Source organism: Rhinoraja longicauda, chromosome 35 (assembly GCF_053455715.1).
Source record: "Rhinoraja longicauda isolate Sanriku21f chromosome 35, sRhiLon1.1, whole genome shotgun sequence".
NCBI classification, from domain to species: domain Eukaryota; kingdom Metazoa; phylum Chordata; class Chondrichthyes; order Rajiformes; family Arhynchobatidae; genus Rhinoraja; species Rhinoraja longicauda.
In genome coordinates, this window is record NC_135987.1 from 22394236 (window position 1) to 22416558 (window position 22323).

At 47.1% G+C, this 22323-nt stretch overlaps 1 protein-coding gene across 1 annotated transcript in view; it reads left to right on the forward strand.

Moving 5' to 3' along the window:
• adam8a (ADAM metallopeptidase domain 8a) overlaps positions 1 to 22185 on the forward strand; it is a 33111-nt gene extending 10926 nt beyond the window's left edge. Inside the window, exons 12-24 of the mRNA XM_078428361.1 lie at positions 269 to 358; positions 1894 to 2089; positions 3812 to 3914; positions 4505 to 4685; positions 5139 to 5216; positions 6329 to 6410; positions 7312 to 7435; positions 12248 to 12431; positions 13683 to 13742; positions 14979 to 15044; positions 17923 to 17976; positions 18569 to 18628; positions 19642 to 22185. Of these exons, the coding sequence (XP_078284487.1) occupies positions 269 to 358; positions 1894 to 2089; positions 3812 to 3914; positions 4505 to 4685; positions 5139 to 5216; positions 6329 to 6410; positions 7312 to 7435; positions 12248 to 12431; positions 13683 to 13742; positions 14979 to 15044; positions 17923 to 17976; positions 18569 to 18628; positions 19642 to 19692 (1329 nt within the window). The 3' untranslated portion in view covers positions 19693 to 22185. The remainder of the gene's footprint in view (positions 1 to 268; positions 359 to 1893; positions 2090 to 3811; positions 3915 to 4504; positions 4686 to 5138; positions 5217 to 6328; positions 6411 to 7311; positions 7436 to 12247; positions 12432 to 13682; positions 13743 to 14978; positions 15045 to 17922; positions 17977 to 18568; positions 18629 to 19641) is intronic.
• The last annotated feature ends 138 nt before the right edge of the window (positions 22186 to 22323 follow it).

Genomic DNA, 22323 nt, shown 5'->3' on the forward strand with positions numbered 1-22323 from the left:
CCCACCCCCCCCCCTCACCCCAACCCCCCCCCCCCCCTCACTCGTGACTGTGCTTGGTGGCCTGGGGCTGCACACTGTGTGCAGAGCTGTGTGGTGTGGCTGTTCCCATAGCCCTCTTGCCCCGGGCAGAGTCCGTGGCCCTCAGCGGTCATCACCGGCTGGGCTGGAGAACATTCTGCTGCAAGGTTGGGGTCACATCGATGGGGCGCTGATGTTGCCGAGGTTTGTAGCTATTGTGTTGCCGTGTAACGCTGCGTTACTGTTGCAGGAATGCACCAATCCGTGCTGCAACGCCACCACCTGCAAACTGAAGGAGGGAGCGGCATGTTGGGAGGGGGAATGCTGTCGCAACTGCCAGGTACCAACGCAACCCTCTCTCATCCTCACTGAGCGCACAGAAATAACATTGCCCCAATACCTGGCCGCTACTGCCAGTCTGAAGAAGGGTCTCGACCCGAAATGTCACCCATTCCTTCTCTCTAGAGATGCTGCCTGACCCGCTGAGTTACTCCAGCATTTTGTGTCTACCTTCGGTTTAAAGCAGCATCTGCAGTTCCTTCCTTGATATGTGGCTGCCAATGATGTACCTTGTACAGACCCCTGACCAGAGGCACTGGTTGGCTGAACATTGACAGGACAATTAGTGCAGGAGAAGGGAGTTTGTCAGCACTTGCTCAATGATGTTGAACAGCTTATTCATGGGCAAGATAGACACAAAATGCTGGAGTAACTCAGCGGGACAGGCAGTATCTGTGGAGAGAGGGAATGGGTGACGTTACATCGAGTGCTGGAGTAACTCAGCGGGACAGGCAGCATCTGTGGAGAGAGGGAATGGGTGACATTTCGGGTCTAGACCTTTCATGGGCAAGTTCCTGCCTCAGACCGAAAGTGCAATCAGAGTTGGAGTAATTTTAACAAATGAGTTTTCTTTTTGCCTTTTGTCCGATCTTTTCCTTTGCAAATGAACATAAACTCTACAAGAATCCAGGAACATTTTATAAACTATCTTTTAAAAAAGAAAATCATGTTGAATATAATCTTTCATGTTGGAACTTGATACAGCTTTGTTAATAGAGGTTAACACAAACCAGGTATTTTCATCAGAGCGCAGCCCACCATCCCTGGCTAACCAGGTTTCTGGGGTTAACAAAGGTTCACTTTGGTCAACCACTGCTGAGCTCTGTGTCGATGTACTCACTTCCTAACAGGCTGTGCAAGTTACAGTATTCTATTATGGTCTTGTACCCAAACATTAAGTTTAATGGCACTGTCGATGTGCAAGTTGTTGCAATTGGTAAAGATCCCCGTGTAATTAATGTAATCGAGGGTCCCGACCAATCTGGGGCAAAGCTTACTCCCTGTAAAGTGTTGCTCAAACCCAGCAGACACAAGGAAGTCCATCGGCCGCTGGTCAGACAGCATCTGGGGAATGTGAGCACGTGGGCCATAGATCTGAGTTTAGAAGCAAGAGGGGAAAATCTCATTGAAAGTTACCGAATCGTGAAAGGCCTGGACAGAGTGGATGTGGAGAGGATGTTTCCACTAGTGGGAGAGTCCAGGACCAGAGGGCACAGCCTCAGAATTAAAGGATGGTCCTTTAGGAAGGCGATGAGGAGGAATTTCTCTAGAGGGTGGTGAATCTGTGGAATTCATTGCCACAGACGGCTGTGGAGGCCAAGTTAATGGATTTTTTAAAACAGAGATTGACAGATTTTTGTTTAGTAAAGGTGTCAAGGGTTGCGGGGAGAAGGCAAGAGCCTGGAGTGGCTGGAACTGAGTGGCTGGTGATGGAATTGGAGAGGTGCCCTGTTAACTGAGCGGAGGAGGTTTGTCCGTGTGCCGCGGGACGTGTCTTCTGCGTGTGTGTACGTGACGTGTGTTGTTCCCATGCAGTTCCGTGCAGCGGGGCAGATGTGCAGAGCTGTGAACCACGACTGTGACCTTCCTGACTACTGTGACGGGCAGAGCAGCCGCTGCCCAGACGATGTCTTCGCCATGAACGGCTCCCCCTGCAGCGGCGGCCAGGGTTACTGCTACAACGGGCAGTGCCCCATGCACCAGCACCAGTGCAGTGCACTGTGGGGACCAGGTAATGCACGTGTGGGCGGCCAGCGTGGTACATGCATCCACTCGCGTGTAAATCCCAGTCACGTGTGAATCCTAGTCACGTGTGCACAGCCGGTATGGCATGTGCGGGAGGCCGTGTTTGCATGGTCCAGTCACGCGTGGGAGGTCCGTGTTTGCATGGGCCCAGTCACGCGTGGGAGGTCCGTGTTTGCATGGGTCCAGTCACGCGTGGGAGGTCCGTGTTTGCATGGCTCCCACTCTCATTCCAGGCTACATTATCACCCACATGCTAGTGCCGATCGACATATTGTTATAGGCTTAGAATATTGTCACGTGTACAGAAATTCGATGAGAAGTTGTTCTGGGTGCTATCCAATCACATTAGATTATTTTTAGATTATTTATATATATTTTTGATTCCTTTTAGTTTATTTTGAGGTACAGCACAGAAACAGGCCCTTCAGCCCACCGAGTCCGCGCTGACCATTAATCACAGGGGAGCCAAGGGGTGTGGGATGGAGCTGAGTGGACAGCCCATGGTCTGACTGGAGGGCAGAACAGGTTTGAGGGGCCGAGTGGCCGTTGGTGCTCCTTGTGTTATTGACTCTGTGGCCAGTGATAGTTGTGCCTGTTTGTGGGGGCCGGTGAAGCAGAGGGGTTTGCAATCAAGGCTGGGCTTGTGGGGGTTCCTGCATGTTCACCCTAGACTGCGACTTACACTTCACCCTGTTAACCAGCGCTGGTCTGTTGCACAACATTAAAACCCTTGTGCTAGAGATTATGGAGAAACATTAAAATAAAAACTGAACATATCTTTTCAATGAAAGTTGGCATTAGCAAAGGGAACAGCTGTGAGCAACATCTGTTCAGGAGCTCAGGGTGTTCCAGCTGTGGAGCAACATCTGTTCAGGAGCTCACGGTGTTCCAGCTGTGGAGCAGGATGTCTCACCATCACCTCGTTCCCAACAATGTCGCCTGGTGCAACGCCTGGTGTGGACCAGGGCCAGGTGTTCCAGGACAGGGCCAGCTGTTCCAGGACAGGGACAGCTGTTCCAGGGCAGGGACAGGTGGGCCAGGGAAGGGCCAGATGTGCCAGCTGTTCCAGGGCAAGGCCAGGTGTTCCAGGACAGGGCCAGGTGTTCCAGAACAGGGCCAGCTGTTCCAGGGCAGGGACAGGTGGGCCAGGGAAGGGCCAGATGGGCCAGCTGTTCCAGGGCAGAGCCAGATGTGCCAGGGAAGGGCCAGGTGTGCCGGGGCCAGATGTGCCAGCTGTTCCAGGGCAGGGACAGGTGGGCCAGGGAAGGGCCAGATTTGCCAGCTGTTCCAGGGCAGGGCCAGGTGTGCCAGCTGTTGGGGCAGGACCATTCCCTGCACCAGCCAGTCTCCACCCTGAACATTGATAATGCCTCTGCTGCCACAGTTCCCTGAGGAAGAGGCTTCCCCGATCCGTCCCCCTCAGGGGGGGTGATCCATCAGGTTCCCTCGGTACCGGTCGCACCCACTGTGGTGGGGAGAGGATGTTCCCACTAGGATAGTTTGTGCTGCATTTGCACAGCATGACCTGATCTGGCAGGATAGCGGGCTAACAAAGTTCCACTGTATCTGTACACGTGACAATAATGAACCATGACCGTTTCTTGCAGCAACCTCTACCCCACGGTCTCCAGCACATTTCATCTGCAATGTCTTTCTTTGGTGTGCAGTAATGACGCTGCTGATGAGGATTATCTCCTGATGTTTACAGGTGCAGCAGTGGCTCCAAACGTCTGCTTCCAGCAGAATGAGATAGGAAATAAGTACCTTTATTGCAGAGCAACTAGCTACGGTCATGAAGCCTGTCGGACAAAGTAAGCATGAACCAGCTGGGTGGGACATCAGATGTATTAAACAGCAGTAAGCATTAACTAACTGCTGTGCATTACACCCCACCAGTCGCACACACTTGCTGAAAATTCCCATCCAATGGTCTGGTGTTTAGTTTAGAGATACAGCATGTAAATAGGCTCTTTGGCCCATCGAATCCACACCAACCAGCGATCTATGCTATCCTACATATTGGGGCCAATTTACATTTATACCAAGGGAATTAACTGACAAACCCGCATGACTTTGGAATGTGGGAGGAAACCAGAGATCCCATAGAAAACCCACGGGTGTCACGGGGAAAACGTTCAAACTCCACACAGACAGCAGCTGTAGTCAAGATGGAACCAGGGACTCTGGTGCTGTGAGGCAGCAACTCTACCACTGCACCACCGCGCCGCATTACAGCCACGTCAATACCATGCGCCCGACCACATGCTGCATGTCCCAATAATGCCTTGATCCCACTTCAGGAAATGTCTTTAAGGGGTAGATTAGTTGGTGACTGAGATTACACTAGAACCAGCATCTTCTGCGGTTGGATTCTTCAAGGCTGACTTTTTTTTTTTTGCAGAGATATAAAATGTGGTAAAATGCACTGTGTTGGAGGGAGCAAGTTTCCCGTAACTCAAGCAAAGTATGAAGTGGAACTGAACCACAACCTCCTGTGTAAGGTCGCAACACTGACTGACCAGAGACCCGGAGTGGCCGACCCTGGACACGTGGCCACGGGCACCAAATGTGGACATGAGATGGTGAGAGACTGGCGGCTGGTGTCAGGAGCAATCACGAGATTGCAGGCCCAGTAATGGGCCGGTTACAGGGGCCGGTAACAGGGGTTGGTTATAGGCTCTGGTTACAGGCACTGATTACCAGGGTCAGTGTTGATCCCGGTAACAGGGGCCGGTTACAGGGGCCGGTTACAGGGGCCGGTAACAGGGGCCCGGTAATAGGCACTGGTTACTAGGGCCAGTGTTGATCCCGGTAACGGGGGCCGGTTACAGGGACAGGTTACAGGGGCCCGGTAATAGGCACTGATTACCAGGGCCAGTGTTGATCCTGGTTACAGGGGCCCGTTACAGGAACGTTACAGGGCGGTTCCACCACATTGTGTAAACTGGCTGTTGGGATTGTTGTTACTCTGGATGTAACAAGTGTGATCTGTATTAAGTGTTATCTGTATTAAGTGTGATTTATTTAATCACCAGGTGTGTTACGATGGTCAGTGCCAGAGTCTCCAGCTGTACGGATCACTGAACTGCTCCAGGAAATGCAACCAGCATGGGGTAGGCCCTGCCGCCTCGGTACAAGTGACTGTCAGGGTTTGTTGCCACAGTGAGCTGTCCCAGTCCCTTCACATCCTGAAGGGTTCGAATAGAAATTGTTCCCACTGACTGGAGGATGAGTAACAATAACCGCGGAACGATGGAGATTTGTTTTTACTCCACGTCTGTGATATTGTAACATGGAGTCACACAGCACGGGCACAAGCTGACCAAGAGGCCCCATCGACACCAGCCCCATTTACCCACATCTGCCCATATATATCCGCCTAAACCTGTCCATCCATGTATGTCCAAGTCTCTCTTAAATGTTGTGATAGTCCGTGCCTCAACTGCCTCCACTTCTGGCAGCTTGTTCCATACACCCACCACCCTCTGTGTGGAAAAGTTGCCCCTCAGGTTCCTATTAAACATTTCATCCTCTCACCTTAAACCTCTGTCCTCTGTTTCTTGATTCCCTTACCCTGGTAAAAGACACTGTGCGTTCACCCGATCTATTCCCCTTGCGATTTTCTACACCTCTTTAAGATCATACCTCATCCTCCTAATCTCCAAGGAATAAAGTCCCAGCCTGCTCAACCTCTCCCTGTAGCTCAGGCCCCTCGAGTCTCAGCAACACCCTCGTAAATGATCTCTGCACTCTATCCAGCTTGATGTAATTGTTCAATCTGCTTTCATCAGCCTTTTGGAGAGTTCTCCACCTTGAACAGGTGTTGTTCTTCTTCAGAGAGAGTGCAGGGATGTGGTGCTGCTGGTTTAGGTCCTGGCCACTGCTACAGGGCAGGTACACCTGGCCACTGCTACAGGGCAGGTACACCTGGCCACTGCCACAGGGCAGGTACAGCTGGTCGCTGCCACGGGGCAGATATAGGGCAGGTACACCTGGCCACTGCCGCAGGGCAGATACACCTGGCCACTGCCACAGGGCAGGTACAGCTGGTCACTGCCACGGGGCAGGTACACCTGGCCACTAGGGGACTGCAGGTGGACAGTGCTCTCTGTGGATGGGTCGGAATGTGCAGTGCATGGGGACGCGCTGAGAGTAGCACTTGGACCGTGAAGGTGCTGTTATTCTCCATTTATTCCACCTTGATCCCAATTTTGCTGTCTTGAAGGTTTGCAACCACCAGGGAGTCTGTCACTGTGACCCAGGCTGGGCAAAGCCAGACTGTGCCATGAGGAAGGATGGCCTGCCAGGTAAGAATCCAGCCAGCACTCGCTGTACCTCAACCACACGTACTCAGCCTTTCCTACCTCCCCTCCCAGCACCAGCTTCCCACGCCCACACATGGACCAGGCAATCACTGGGTCACTGAGACGTACAGCATGGGAACAGGCCATTTGGCCCACCATGTCCACCCAAACCAATCTGGATCAGGTGCCAAAGATTATAGGGAGAAGGCAGCAGAATGGGAAGAGTAGATCAACCATGATTGAATGGCAGAGTAGACTCAATGGGCTGAATGGCCTAATTCAGATCCTAAGCCTTATGGTGACCGATCGCATTGACCGCTTGTTCCAGCACCTGGACCATGGATGTCAATCCCGAGGGGTTCATGTTTATTGAGGCACGTCTTCAGCAGATTGAGGACTCTGTCCCACCATGCTAATGTTCACATTGACCCCAGTAGTAACCTGTGATGTGGATGGTTTCATAGCTGATCGCTGTGTGACTCTGATCTTGGCACCAGGTTATGAGTGGCCTGATGGGGACTCTGTGTCTGGGGAGGGGCTCAAAGCTTGAATGTAAAAGCCAGCTGTTCACGATGTAATCTGGCAACATACCAAAGAAAAACGCTCCTTGCCAACTAGCTTAGTCCATGTTGTCTCTTGCCCATGTTCAGTGAATATTTTCCCCGCTTCCCTCGTGTGTAGATGTTTGGAAGTCCGTTCCATGAGAAGCCACAGGTGATTTAGTGTTGTCTCGCCCCCATGATGTGGACAGTTCCACTATGTACTTGCTGTCGATAAACACCAGCAGGTTTTGTCATGGGGCTTGGAGTTTTGGGGACTGCCGTTAATCTCGCACTCTGCTCTGCCTGAACAGTTTGAACAGCTGACGTGATAAAGTTGAGTTAATTTGTAATTTCCTTTCCAGTGAGCGATGGTGTGACAATCATTGTCGTCTGCGTGCTGGTGCCTTTCATTGGTCTACTCATTCTCATAAGTGGCGGTCTTCTATATTACAAAGGATGCTTAATGAAAAAATACATCAAAAAAATGTGAGTACTGATTTATTAAATGTGAGTACTGATTTATTAAATGTAAGTACTGATTTATTAAATGTGAGTACTGATTTATTTCCCCAAGTTATTGAACACTTTTACACCACGTAATTTACGTTTAATATCGCTCAGTAATTTGGAGATTTTGTGGACGCAGGAGAAGTCCCATGGAATTCGAAGAAGTCAGCAGTACTTTTCTAGAATTATGAGTACTTAATCCAACGTATCCATTTGAAGAACATCCAGGCTCATGCGCACATTCTCACATTCCCACATCCCACAAATGGCGGCTGACCTTGGATCGCTTGCGTTTCTCTGCACCACCCCCACATCCTCAATGGCACAGAAATCTGTTGATCTCTGTTTTGAATGAACAGTGACTGTTCCTCTGTCATCTGACTGGTTACAAAATGCCAAAGATCCCACCAGAACACTCTGTAGTGAGCTGCGAATTGAGTTTAAAATAAAAGCTACACTTTAACTGTGATCATGAGGCTTGGTTGAATCAGCAATAATTCAGAGATACTGAAGCAAATGTGGTCATCTTTGTTTCTCCACTCAACCAGGAGAACAAAATACATTTATTGTGTTTTTTTAAATCTGTGGTTAATCTACGGGAAGTGAGTTCTGAAATAAAAATTACAAGGAAATACAAACTGGAAGTTTTGTTCGAATGAAATCGATGACTAACACTGTGGTCACATGCAGTCACTTTGTTCCAACCCACTAGAGGTTTCCTTGGTACAGAGTTAGATTTATTTTATATGTGAACATTTGAGCTTCTACCTCATCTGAAGTTGCCCACCTTCATTCAACTTGGGACAAGGTTGTGAACTTCCAACCCTGCTCATTCCAGTACAGAGTCGCAATCCCACACGTCACCTGTCCATGTTCTCCAGACATGCTGATACGTGGCCTGCCCACTGAGTTACTCCAGCACTTTGGTAAAACAACATCTGCAGTTCCTTGTGTATGAGGTGTATGACCAACATCCCATGCACTCCTGAGTCTGTGTGACCTGCAGATGTAGACCCCCACAGGTGCCCCCCCTCCCACACCTACCTGTCTCAGACAGGCCTCACCTGCCCCTCGCACGTCTACAGCAGCTCATCATTACTCTGCGTCTGCCTGTAACGGCCCAAGGAAATGGCGACAAAAGTGAATGCATGCGTCCACACTGGATCTGTAGTGTCCACACTGGATCTGCAGTGGCCACACTGGATCTGTAGTGTCCACACTGGATCTGCAGTGGCCACACTGGATCTGCAGTGGCCACACTGGATCTGCAGTGGCCACACTGGATCTGCAGTGGCCACACTGGATCTGCAGTGGCCACACTGGATCTGCAGCGTCCACAGTGGTCCTGCCTTGCCCACAGTGGATCTGTAGTGCCCACGGTGGATCTGCAGTGCCCACGGTGGTCCTGCCTTGCCCACGGTGGTCCTGCCTTGCCCACGGTGGTCCTGCCTTGCCCACGGTGGTCCTGCCTTGCCCACGGTGGTCCTGCCTTGCCCACGGTGGTCCTGCCTTGCCCACGGTGGTCCTGCCTTGCCCACAGTGGTTAGTCATTGATTTCATATGAACAAAACTTCCACTTTGCATTGACGTTTCATTTCACAACCCATTTCCTGTGGATTAACCACAGAATTTTGTTTTTAATGTGATAAATGTCTTTGTTCTCTTGATAAAGTGGAGAAGCAAAGATGAGCTTCAGTATCTCTACATTATTATAGATCCAAACCAAACTTTAGATCAAAATTCAAGTGTTGCATTCATTTAAAACTTTAGATAACTGAGTCCGTGCCGACCAGTGGTCACTGCGTACACCAGCACTATCCTAAGCACACCTGGGACTATTTACAATTGTTACCGCAACCAATTAACCTACAAACGTCCACGTCTTTGGGATGTAGGAGGAAACCAGGGCACCCAGAGAAAACCCACATGGTCACAGGGAGAACATACAACCTCCAAACAGACAGCGCCCGGGGGCAGGATTGAAGCTGGTTCTCTGGCGCTGGTTCTCTGGCGCTGGTTCTCTGGCGCTGGTTCTCTGGCGCTGGTTCTCTGGCGCTGGTCCTCTGGCGCTGGTCCTCTGGCGCTGGTCCTCTGGCGCTGGTCCTCTGGCGCTGGTTCTCTGGCGCTGGTTCTCTGGCGCTGTAAGGCAGCAGTTTACCCGCTGCGCCACCGTGCCGCTACAACTTAATTCCTGGGTTGGAAAGAACTGCAGATGCTGGTTTAAATCGAAGGTAGACAAAATGCTGGAGTAACTCGGGGGACAGGCAGCATCTCTGGAGAGAAGGAATGGGTGACGTTTCGGGTCGAGATCCTTCTTAATTCCTATAAATTACTATAAATTGTTCCGGTGAGATATTTGGGATTTTGCAGCCAATCAGGCTGCAGGGACTTAGTCATTCAAAACAGATATTGACAGATTTCTGGACATTCAGGGTGTGGAACCTGAGGGTAGGGAGGGTCGTACAGAGAGACGTCAAGCCTGTGATCTTGTGCTCAAGAGCCTGGGGCATGTACACTGCTGTTTTCAGGTCGAGTAAACCCTGTTCCCACACTGTTCCCAGAGCATGTCAACTCTCCAGAGCCCACACTGTTCCCAGAGCATGTCAACCCTCCAGAACCCACACGGTTCCCAGAGCATGTCAACCCTCCAGAACACGCACTGTTCCCAGAGCATGTCAACCCTCCAGAACCCACACTGTTCCCAGAGCATGCAGAGTAAACCCTCCAGAACACAACACTGTTCCCAGAGCATGACAACCCTACAGAACACAACACTGTTCCCAGAGCATAACACTGTTCCCAGAGCATGTAGAGTCAACCCTCCAGAACACAACACTGTTCCCAGAGCATGTAGAGTCAACCCTCCAGAACACACACTGTTCCCAGAGCATGTCAACCCTCCAGAACACACACTGTTCCCAGAGCATGTCAACCCTCCAGAACACAACACTGTTCCCAGAGCATGTAGAGTCAACCCTCCAGAACCCACACTGTTCCGAGAGCATGCAGAGTAAACCCTCCAGAACACACCATGCCCTGTTTGCCCCTTGTCTTGTAGAAGCTGCCAATCGTTATTTGGTTTCTGCGTGCTTGTAGCAGCCATTCTCATCAGCCCAGTTGGCTACAGCTCTGCACTCTACAAAGGTGCTTCCTATTCACTGGTAATTACTGAGCAGAAATCAAACACATCTATTGTGTTTCACCTTTGTTCAGCAAAATGGTAAGAAGGCTACAGTGCATATAAAAGTTAGTATGAATTTTGATATTGAGTTTGGAATCTGAGAATAGCATTTATTACCTTTTTATTTATTGATTAAAGTTATCTCACTTCTCAATTAGCCTGAAGTGCTTGTGCTTTTAATACATGATCTAAATCTTTTCTCAAGCCTTGTTTTAGTTGGAGTTGAAATCGTGTGATGGATAGAGGTTGAATTTGTCCTTTTCACTGAAATAGGAAGTAATCATCTGGCCCTTGTAACATAAGATAGACACAGGATGCTGGAGTAACTCAGCAGGTCAGGCAGCATCTCTGGAGAGAAGGCATGGGTGATGTTTCAGGTCGAGACCCTTCTTCAGATCCTTGTAACATGAATGGTGTTGTGTATCAAGGTTAATGCTTGGAGGAACATTGCAGGGGGTGCAATATCTTTGTGCTAAATGTTGCATCCTTTCTCCTTTATCTGTGCCCTGTGGACAGCTTGATTGTAATCATGTAGAGTATTTTCTTTGGCTGGGTAGCACACAAACAACATTTTTTCACTGTACCTCTGTACACATGACAATAATATACTAAACTAAATGTGGAGAAGATACTGTGGTGGAGTCACCAGTCAGGCTATATGGTCATCGTGGAGAATGAAGGAGGTGATCACTTTGGGGCTTTGTCAGGCCCCCAGTAGCCAGCCTTTGGAGGAGCAGTCATGTAGAGAGTGCAGATAGTTGTATGAATGATGGGGGGTGTGGGGGGAAACTGGGCAGACTGTACCCCTCCCCTCCCCTCGGCTGCCCACCACATCCAGCTGCTGATCCCGTGGAGGGGAGTGTCACCCCTCAGCTTGAACAAGAACCTTCGTGCACATTTCACACATTTATATTACAATTTAAAATGTAAAGGTTAATTTCTATTACTTAAGGTGTTTTGGTAAATCTATATTTACTAAATTTACAAACAGCACAGAGGTGCGGCTGGTAGAGCTGCTGCCTCACAGCACCAGAGAAATGGGTTCGAACCTGACCTTGGGTGCTGTCTGTGTGGAGTTTGCATGCTTTCCCTGTGACTGCGTGGGTTTCCTCCGGGTACTCTGGTTTCCTCCCACATCCCAAAGACGTGCAGGTTTGTAGGTCAATTATTCTCTGTAAATTGCCCCCAAGTGTTTAGTGAGTGGATGAGAAAGTGGGATAACATAAAACCAGTGTGAACAGGTGATTGATGGTCAAGGTGGACTCGGTGGGCCGAAAGACCAGTTTCCATGCTGTATCTCTGAACTATAGATACTTTTTAAACGATTTGCATCTTTGTGAGCTGCTTCACCATGTCTGACGATCAGACACCATTGGTCAGGCTGTGGAATGTTGTGGGTGGGCTGGGGCTCGTGAGACAGACCCCCCTCTACAGGATAACCACACATACTTCACTACCAGTAGTCAGACCAGGCCACTGCCACACTGCCCACTCTACAAGGACAGTCATTCCACAAGAGGCAGAGACTTGTTACTGTAGCAGAGGCCAGAGTTACAGCTGCTGACTGATTGACTTTAAATGTTGGGAATAATGTCTCTGTTTCATTGCAGACCAATAAGGTCCAGTTCGTGTGGTCTGACGAACCCGATATTTGTTGATGGAAAGGGCAGGTGCGGCTCGAAAGCCGTGCTCCCAAACAGCCGGAGAACGCCCGTCGAACACGCGCTGCTGGCTGCCTCCAGAAAAGAGCAGCCCCTCCAGATCACGGTCATACCCAGCCGCCAAGCTCCTCCGGTAACGCCACAAGGCTCTCCCATTGTGCCCACTCACCTGTGCCCACTCACCTGTGCCCACTCACCTGTGCATCTCATTGCAGTAAGCTTGCATGTGTTGCTCCATACTGAACCTGTGCATTGCCAACGAGGCAGTGTTTCTGATGGGGCAGATAATGAGCCACTGCATCTCACCTGCTGAAGGTACATCCTTGCACTGGGGGTGAACACAAAATGCTGCAGTAACTCAGCGGGACAGGCAGCATCTCTGGAGAGAAGCAATGGGTGACGTTTTGGTTCGAGACCCTTCTTCAGACTGATGTCCGGGAAGGGGGTGGGACAGAGATAGAATGTAGTCGGAGACAGTAAGACTGGTGGGAGAACTGGGAAGGGGAGGGGATGGAGAGAGAGGGAAAGCAAGGGCTATTTGAAGTTAGAGAAGTCAATGTTCATACTGCTGAGGTGCAAGCTGCCCAAGCTAAATATGAGGTGCTGTTCCTCCAATTTGCATTGGGCCTCACTCTGACAATGGAGGAGGCCCAGGTCAAGAGAGGTCAGTGTGGGAATGGGAGGGGGAGTTAAAGTGCTGAGTCACCGGTGGTCCTTACACTGCTGGGATGGGTTTCAACGACCAGCTGCAACATGAGTAGAAGGGCTGAAGATTGGAAGCAATGACCTACTTGACTCTCTGGACAAAGGCAGATGGTGGGTGTTGGAGCCAGGTATGGCTTTGGCCAGCCTGATGAGATGTAGTGGCCTCCATCCATCCATCCACATCACACACGATGATCAGATTGTAGTGACTGCAGATTCTGGAACCTTGAGTCAACTACAAAGTGCTGGAGAAACTCAGCAGGTCAGGCAGCATCTGTGGAGGGAACGGACAGATATTATTTTGGGTTGGGGTCCTCCTTCATTCTGTCCAACCCTCCACAGATGCTGCATGGCCCACTGAGTTCCTTGCTCATTCTAACTGATTCTTTTAAATGCTTTCTATCAGATGCACATGGATAAATGGTAAACGGAGATCACATGTTATTCTCCTCAGCTGTGGGAGAAATCAGTGTTGAGAAGCTTCACTGCATGAGTTCAGGCCTGTGTAGCAATCTAGGCATCAGTTAATTATCAGAGGGGCTGGTTGGCAATGTACAAACAACATCTAAATATCTTAAACTATTAATATACATAACATTTTAATCAGTGAAACTTATTGACAGAGTTTTATGTACAAATATCAGCCAAACAGTTTAGTTTTTGTTTTATTTCCATGTAGCCTCCAAAATCATTTGTGGACAAGACCCGTCCCCCACACAATGCAGCAAAGTCATTGCAGGTAAAATATTCTCGCATAGACGCTCGTGAATTTATCACAAATACATAGCAGCTGTTACTTTGGGTTAATGCGATATTTACAGTTTATCAAATAATTCATCTTTGTCAAATCTGCGTCTGCAATTATTTGAAAATTAAAGTGCCCCAAACACTTCCTCGAAGTGGCATAGAATTACTGAGAAATACTTCAGGAGAATGTCAGAACTTCGCCACTTTGGGAATTGGATATAAACTGCTTGTTTGCACTTTAATAGTTGGTTTGGCCATCAGTGTGATTAGTCATGGCCAGTTCCCGTTCTTAATTACTTTAAGTGAACATTAGACCATAAACCTTTAATTACATATAATGGACCATAAATGCTGGTTCACTGCAACTGGTTTAAGGAGCTATGAGATTTGAGATCTTCACCTGCCAATGCTCCACCCAAATGACTGGAGCTTCCCTCTCGTGGAAGAACACGGGAACAGGTCCTTCAGCCCACAATGTCTGTGCCAAACATAATGCCAAGATAACCCAGTCCCTTCTGCTTCCCTCTGGTCTCTATCTCTCCATCCCTTACCCTTTCACATGCCAGTCATTCATCAGAAGAAGCACAAGGGTGGCACAGAGGTAGAGTTGCTGCCTTACAGAGCCTAAACTCCAGGTTTGATCCTGACTACAGGTGCTGTCTGTACGGAGTTTGCACGTTCTCCCTGTGACCGCGTGGGGTTTTTCTGGGAGCTCCGGTTTTCTCCCACATTCCAAAGGCGTGCAGGTTTGCAGGTTAATTGGTTTCTGTAAATTGTCCCTAGTGTGTGGGATAGAACCAGTGTACGTGTGATCACTGGTCGGCGTGGACCCGGTGGGTGGAAGGGCCTGTTTCCATGCTGTATCTGTAAACCAAAGTGGTGTTTTGTTCACACTTTATGAGTTCCTGCATCTACCCAGGATGTGAAACCACCTGTGGCTGGAACTCCACCCTGACTAGAACCACAATATGCATCAGCCTGCAGCAGCTGTGCCTCAAAGTGTGTGCTCTCGATACTCAGCATTGTAATGGTAAAGCTCAGGCTTAGGCCTCCAGTTTGTGAGCCTGCACCAACTGTTAGAACCCTATTTGTACTTGTCCTACACTTATCCCATTTTGTATTTGCCCCTCATGCCTATTAATTTTCTCCCCCCTCCCCTCAATTGTTGTATATCTTTTGGATTCTAAAATGGTTACAGGAATTTAAAGCTTTCTCTTCCTCACCCTAGCATCGAATGGTGAAACCAAGTGCCCCGCCTCCAATCCCACCAGTTAAACCATCTCTTCACACAACGGTGAGTCTGCACTGCCATGCCTATTTATGCGATGACGCCTTCTCATGAGGCTGTAAATGTTTGATGGATAAAGGGCAAGAATAACATTGGGAATATTCAGAGTCTTGTGCACATGAAATATCAGCATGTGTGGCTAGTTTGAAACAGTGCTATTTATCCATCCTTAAATATGGGATTATGGTAGGAAGCAGCAACAATTTTAAAATGCTGGATAATTGATTGATAATAGATTTAATTCATAGAAGCTAACTGGCATTTGTTAATGCTTTGTACAAATGCAGCAGCAATTTATGGTCAGAGTAGGTGGGTGGTGAAATGGAAATGCAGCAGGGATTGTCCAGGCTGCCAGCTTTGCAAAAATGTCATCTGAGTTGAGGATTAGTCAAAGGGATGGTAGCATGTTGTGCGAACAACTGGAACATAATCTGCCACAGGAGGCAAAACCTGCACAGATTAATCAGTATAGTGTTATTGATTCAGATTCTGGCTTCAATTTGAAAACAGTTTTATTTCCACTTTAATCTTTCTCCATCCAATCAATCATGGGCAGCACAGTTACTAGAGTTGCTGCCGTACAGTGCCAGAGACCTGGACTCCATCCTGATCTCCAGTACTTTCTGTGTGGAGTTTGCACGTTTTTCCTGTGACTGTATGGGCTTTCTCCGGGTGCTCCGGTTTCCTCCCAGATCCCAACGACGTGGGGGTTTGCAGGTCAATTGTCCCCCTGCAAATTGTCCCCCTGCAAATTGTCCCCCTGCAAATTGGTCCCCTGCAAATTGTCCCCCTGCAAATTGTCCCGAGTGTGTCGTGAGAGGGAGAGAAAGTGAGATAACACAGAACCAGTGTGAACGGATGATCGATGGTCAGTGTGGACTTGATGGGCTGAAGGGATGTTTCCATGCCATATCTCTAACTTTTTCGTTTAGTTTTAGAGATACAGTGCGAGTCGTCGCTGACCAGCGATCCCACACACTAACCCAAGCTAAAACCAAATTAATTCCTGATTTGACATTGTATTATTGCATCACCCACTCCACACTATCTCTTCAGCCAGTTAAGCCACCACAACACCACCACCCTTTGAACCACTCTGGACTTTGTACCACCATGGTTTTTACACCATTGCAGTCTGGTTTACTCAGACTAACTGATAATTGATTGCACATTTATTGTGTTGTATTTACCTCCCCCGGCATCTCATTCCACACACCCACCGCCCGATGTGTGTAAAAGAATGTTTTTTTTCTTTTAATCGGCTCCCTATTAAATCTTCCCCTCCTTACTTTCGACCTATTCTGCTCCGCCTGTTAATATCATGTTAAAACAATGACTGAGCTTCCACAGCTGTCTGGGAGAGAGAATTCCACAGAATCACCGCCTCTGAGGGAAGAACTCTCTCCATCTCGGTCATAACCAACTTATGTGTGCCTCTCCCTGTTCTCGAATCCTCATAGAACATAGAAAATGTTGCAGGAGTAGGCCATTCAGCCCTTCAAGCCAGCACCGCCATTCAATATGATCATGGCTGATCATCCACAATCAGTACCCTGCTTTCTCCCCAAATCCCTTGATTCCGTTAGCCCTAAGAGCTAAATCCAACTCTCTCTTGAAAATATCACAGCAACATATCATTAGCATGTTTGATCATAGCAAGCATCCTACATCTGTCCAAGCCTTTAGGCACTTTGTACCTTTTGATGAGTTCTCTCATTTAAATTCAAGTATACTATCCACTCAGTCTCTCCTTAATGACATAGAACAGTGCAGCACAGGAACAGGCCCTTCAGCCCAGCATGACTGCACCAACCATGATGCCAGTCTAAACTAACCCCACCTGTGTGTGTGTGTGTGTGTGTGTGTATATGTGTGTGTGGTCTATCTCCCCAATTCCCCAACTATTCAAGTGCCTTTATAAATGCCTTTCAGCATTGCTATTAATGCTGCTTCTACCACCTCCCCAGAAAGGTGGGATTCATGATTAGTAAGTGCCAAAGGTTACTGGGAGAAGGCAGAATGGAAAGACAGGTTGGCCATGATTGAATGGCAGACTAGACATGATGGGCCGAGTGGCATAATTCTGCTCTTATGACTTATGAACTTATGAAAATGCATTCCACATACCTACAACACTGTGTAAGAAACAAACCTTACCTTTGTATATCTCCTTTAAACTTTGTCCCCATCACTTCAAACAAGTCCCTCCAGTATTTGACATTTCCAACCTAAGTGAAAGGTTTTCTCTGCATTCACTATCTATGCCACTCTTATTTTTATAAACTTCTATGAGTCTCCCCTCAGCCTGCAGTGTTCCAAACAGTCCATGTTTGGCCAATGTCTCCTTAGCGACCACACTCCAGTCCAGGCAACATTCCAATGTACCTCTTCTGCAACTCCCTCACCTCCCCATCCTTCCCATAACGTGGCACTCTGCTTTCCAATCAATGACCTTCCATCTTGGAGTCAGTGGGATTGGGGGGAGAATACAATTCATTAACCAACCTCGTGTGCAGGACTTTTTATCACAAGCAGAGTCAAACTAGGAAGACAAAGGTATGTGAAATGGCCAGTTTTCAGGTTTTCTTCCCACGGTTTTATATGGGTGCTATTGTGTATTTTCTGTCGAATGTTGAGTAGGTTTTGTGAGTGTGTATTTTCAGACCCATCACTCCAAGCAACACCTGAAACATCAGACAAATGTCCAACAGTGATTCTGGGTACTTTTCGTTTTGATGCACCAATGTTATTATAGTTTCAGCTTTAAAAAGTGCAGTGCAGCCACATCATGGTTGTACACAGATGATCTGTCAATGTAAACTGGAAGATGTTAATGCAGTTAAATCCAAAATACTTTTGTAAACAAGTTTTTTCTTCCCACCAGGCTCGGCCACCACCACCTCCAACTAAACCACTGCCGGAACTCAAGGCTAAGCCAGTAAGTGTTGCTGGTCCATCTGCACCACTCAGTCGCCATGCGTGACCTGACCTGTCGTCAGAGATAGATGACAGGGGCTACCCTGCACCCGATGGGCTGAAGGGCCTGTTTCTGTGCTGTCACTCTTATTCCAAATAAACCCTGAGTCACACAAAACCCAGAAACCACTCGAGTAATTTGAATTCAATGGTGACAACATTTAGTTTCTTGAATCAATCATTTTAGTGAAATCCGGGCAGGTTTTCCCCAACTGTTCCCTGTAGGCTTGCAAAGGAAAATAAACCTAAAAAAAGGTGTACACTGCCTTTGTATATCTGCACACTGCCTTTGTATATCTGTACATTTATGCAAATAATTTTAAACATGTACATAAAACCTACTTGTGCATGTAACTGTGTGCCGAAGTGTAGGAATATCTCCAGGCAATTATGTGTAAATTTGTTTTTTAATAACCAATTATTAAAATCGTTATCTAAGCAAGAGAGATGTAGAGTTTCTAATGAAATATTGTTGACAAAGTACTTTGTATGAAGTGTAACTGATCTAATCAGAGAGTAGAAGGAAGTGGTAAAGTTGAGCTGATGTTTTTCAGATGGTGAACCGCGTGACTTTGCCTCCACTCCCTGCCGCCACACCCTGCAGACCAACAGCGGTAAGCCTCGGATTACAACTTCAGTACCAGCGCTAACCAGGCTCGGGCAGGTTGTCCGCTTGGCTGGGGCTGGGGCTGGGCCAGTGTGAAGCCTAGAGCCATCTCGTCTCACCTTATCGCATGCTGTTTCACTGCTCCCTGTTTAGTGCAGAAATTAAAATTGATATTTAAAGCTAGTAAGAGTGATGAGACAATGCAATGTTCAGTCTGTGACAATGGTTGGTGTCATTTTGAGATGAGGAGCCAAGCAAAACCCAACAAAATGTGGAAACAAGGAATGCAGATGCTGGTTTACCAAGGAAAGACCCTGTGTGCTGGAGTAACTCAGTGGGTCATGCACCATCCCCGGATAGGTGGGACCTTCCTTCAGACTGCCCTAGTTGCTCTCCAAGTCTAGAGCAGCCCAGCAACCTGCTCCCCTCACGTCCATTATTCCCACTTTACTCTTTTGCTGATTCTCCTCAATAGGAGAAGCTCTTCACTGCCAATTAACCCTTTTGCACATCTTTGGGATGTGGCAGAACCCCATGTGATCACGGGTGGAACATATAAGCACACACCTTATGATCCCACTTTAGTCCCTGGAGCTGAGGCAAGAGCACAAAGAGGGAAATGTTGCTCACATCAGTGGATAAACTGCAGTAGAGCACCTTTGTTGTGGCACGGTGGCGCAGCGGTAGAACTGTTGCCTTACAGCACCAGAGACCTGGGTTCAATCCTGACTACAGGTGCAGTTTGTACAGAGTTTGCATGTTCTCCCTATGACTGCATGGGTTTTCTTCTGGTGCTCCGGTTTCCTCCCACACTCCAGAGACCTGCGGGTTTGTAGGTAAATTGGCTTTTGTGAAATTGTCGCTGGTGTGCAGGACAGTGCTCGTGTACGGGGTGATCGGCGGTCGGCGCGGACTCAGTGAGCTGAAGGACATTCCTTCTGCGCTGTATCTCTAAAGTCTAAATTGAAATGTAACATTAAGTGTCATTGTGACTAAACAGTTGAATCTTGCTCTTGCCAGGTTGGTTTCAAGCCAAAAGTTGCCTTAAAGCCACCAAATCTGCACAGATGAAGAGGAAATGTGTAGCAACATCACTGCACCACAGAGGCACTGATGTGGAGCCATTACATCAGGAGGAAGATACAAATATATTTTGGTTTCTTGTCATATTAATTCATACAGTGATCAGTGAGATCAAAATCCTCAATACAAAAATACTTTGTCGCGTTTAAAATAACAGAGAACACAATATCTGCACGGATGCTGCTGTACTCTCACTCTGGTACTTACTAAATATATCTTTCCTGTGTTTTTTTAACTGAGATAAATTAAAGTGTTTCTGCTGCAAACAGTGGGATGCAGTTTGTGAAGTGGCCTTCTGCTGAGACAGATTACTTTGGGGGGGGGGGGGAAACAAAATGACAATGAGAAATTGAATAAAATATTTAAATTGTACTTCTTGAGTTAATCTTGTAGAAAGTTCTAAGCTTGGGTGTGAATGAGGAAGCTCGGTCTCCAGAGGATTTTGTTCTTGAGCAATGTTGCATTTAGTTGAACCATAGAGTTGGATTTGCTCCAGTCGATGGAACCTCTCTACATCCCAGTGCCCCAGGCTGGTGTTGGGTGAAGAGTGAAGGGAAGGGCTAATCCTGGACACTGAAGCCTAGCTCCCATCTGATAGTTCAACAGTTCAGTGAGATTGGCAATAACTGGAGCTGCTTCTTGGCTGGTACTTAGATGCTCGGACATGAGTTCAAGGGGAAGATAAATTTAATTAAAAGCTGGAATTAGTGACCAACTGCTGGGTATCACCGTTCATAAATCATAGGAGCAGAATTAGGCCATTTGGCCCATCGAGTCTACTCTGTCATAAGAATGGACTCGCTGATGTTCCTTGGTGCAGGAAATCTGCTGCCGTTTGGGCTAACTGGGCGAACCTGACTCCGGTTACCTATTCACTCTGAGGGGACAGCCAGAATCAGCAACCAGGGTCAATAAATGCTGGCATTGCCAGTGACGCTCGCATCCAGAGGATATATACACAAAACTCAGAGCTCTGGGCTGCAATTCTAAACCTGGCACCAGCCACGCATCCCTGTGAATTAGTATTCAATGGTCCATCTCCCCACAGAACTTGCAACCCCCTGGCTGTGTTATGTGCATGTGTAGGAAGGAACTGCAGACGCTGGTTTACACTGAAGATAGACACAACATGCTGGAGTAACTCAGCAGGTTAGACAGCATTTCTGGAGAAAAGGAATGGTGATGTTTCGGGTCTGAAGAAGGGTCTCGACCCGAAACATCATCCATTCCTTCTCTCCAAAGATGCTGCCTGTCCCGCTGAGTTACTGCAGCATTTTGCATCTATCTTCAATGTTATGTCCCTCGTTGAAATTGCCCCATTAAATTTATAAATAGTAAAATGATGTTTGGACAACTATTCCAAGTACAAATATGATTTGTTCTGCTCACCTTGGTTTGATGAAAAGTTTACCAAAGGTTCAAAGGTATTTTATTGTCACTTGCACCAATTAAAGTACAGTGAAGCTCGATCTACCAACTGAAGTAAATAGTGATTGGTGAGTAAGCACAGAGCAGATGTGGTCAGGATTTACACTTCTTCATATTGCAACTTTATACAAATCTGTCAGATGCTTTAAAGATAAAAGGTTTGATGGGAATAAGGTGTAATGGTAATTTAACCCATGTTAACTATCAGAGCTTGTGCGTGTTCCTCTGTAAGCAACAAGTATTTTACCTGCTTCAGTTCCCATGTTTGTTTTTGGAAGAGGAATAGTTAAAATCTAAAATGCTGTCTGTTGCAGTTCTGCCTCGGGTCTGCATTCATAATCAAGCACACAGACCAAGTGCAATATTCAACTAAATATCAGCAGTGTTCATCTTGGTGGCTGCTGCAAGTACTATGAATTGAAGTTGCACTTGAATCTAATTATTAATTTAAATACGGTTTACAGAGAAAATTGACGTTGAACTACTGTTGTTTGTGTGGCTTATGTTTGTGTGGGAATGTGGAAATCTTTTTTTATGATATTTATTCCTTTTAAAAGGTATGGGTAGGACAAGCTTCAAATAATTAAAGCATTATTTGAATCGCCTCAAATATTTTTTTATAATTCTAATTAGCAAGTGAATATCTATCTAATTTTATTGGCAATATTTATGGAAGATTCCTGTTGCAATGAAATGTAATTTTTAACACTCCCACTATTTTAACCAATGCAACCAGCTGCCCCATTCTCGTGTTGTGCAAGATTAATCTGATTCTATCATTTGGTGAAAAGCAATATGTTTAATTGATCTTTGGTATTTGAATTGAACTCCATTGTGCCTAATTCCACGGATTTTTCCGTAAATTGTATGCACTTTTTCAGCTGGCCTGAACAATTGTTTCAGTGTGAAATGGGTTATTTATTTTATTTTAGCAAATAAATCTGTATTTTAATGCAATAAGATATTGCACTTTGTTTGGGGGTGCCTGTTGTTCTTGTTCATCTGTCTGCCTCAAGTACAGGAATCAAAGTGGACCAAAACTGCTGATATGGTTATTTTAAAACTGAGCCATTTTTTTAAAAGAATTTAGTATTAATGAGCAGAATTTTAAAATCATGTTGGAAGTTGTGTATGTCTTTAGATATTAAAATGCAGAAGCTCGATTAATTTTGCATTTCACAGTAATTAATT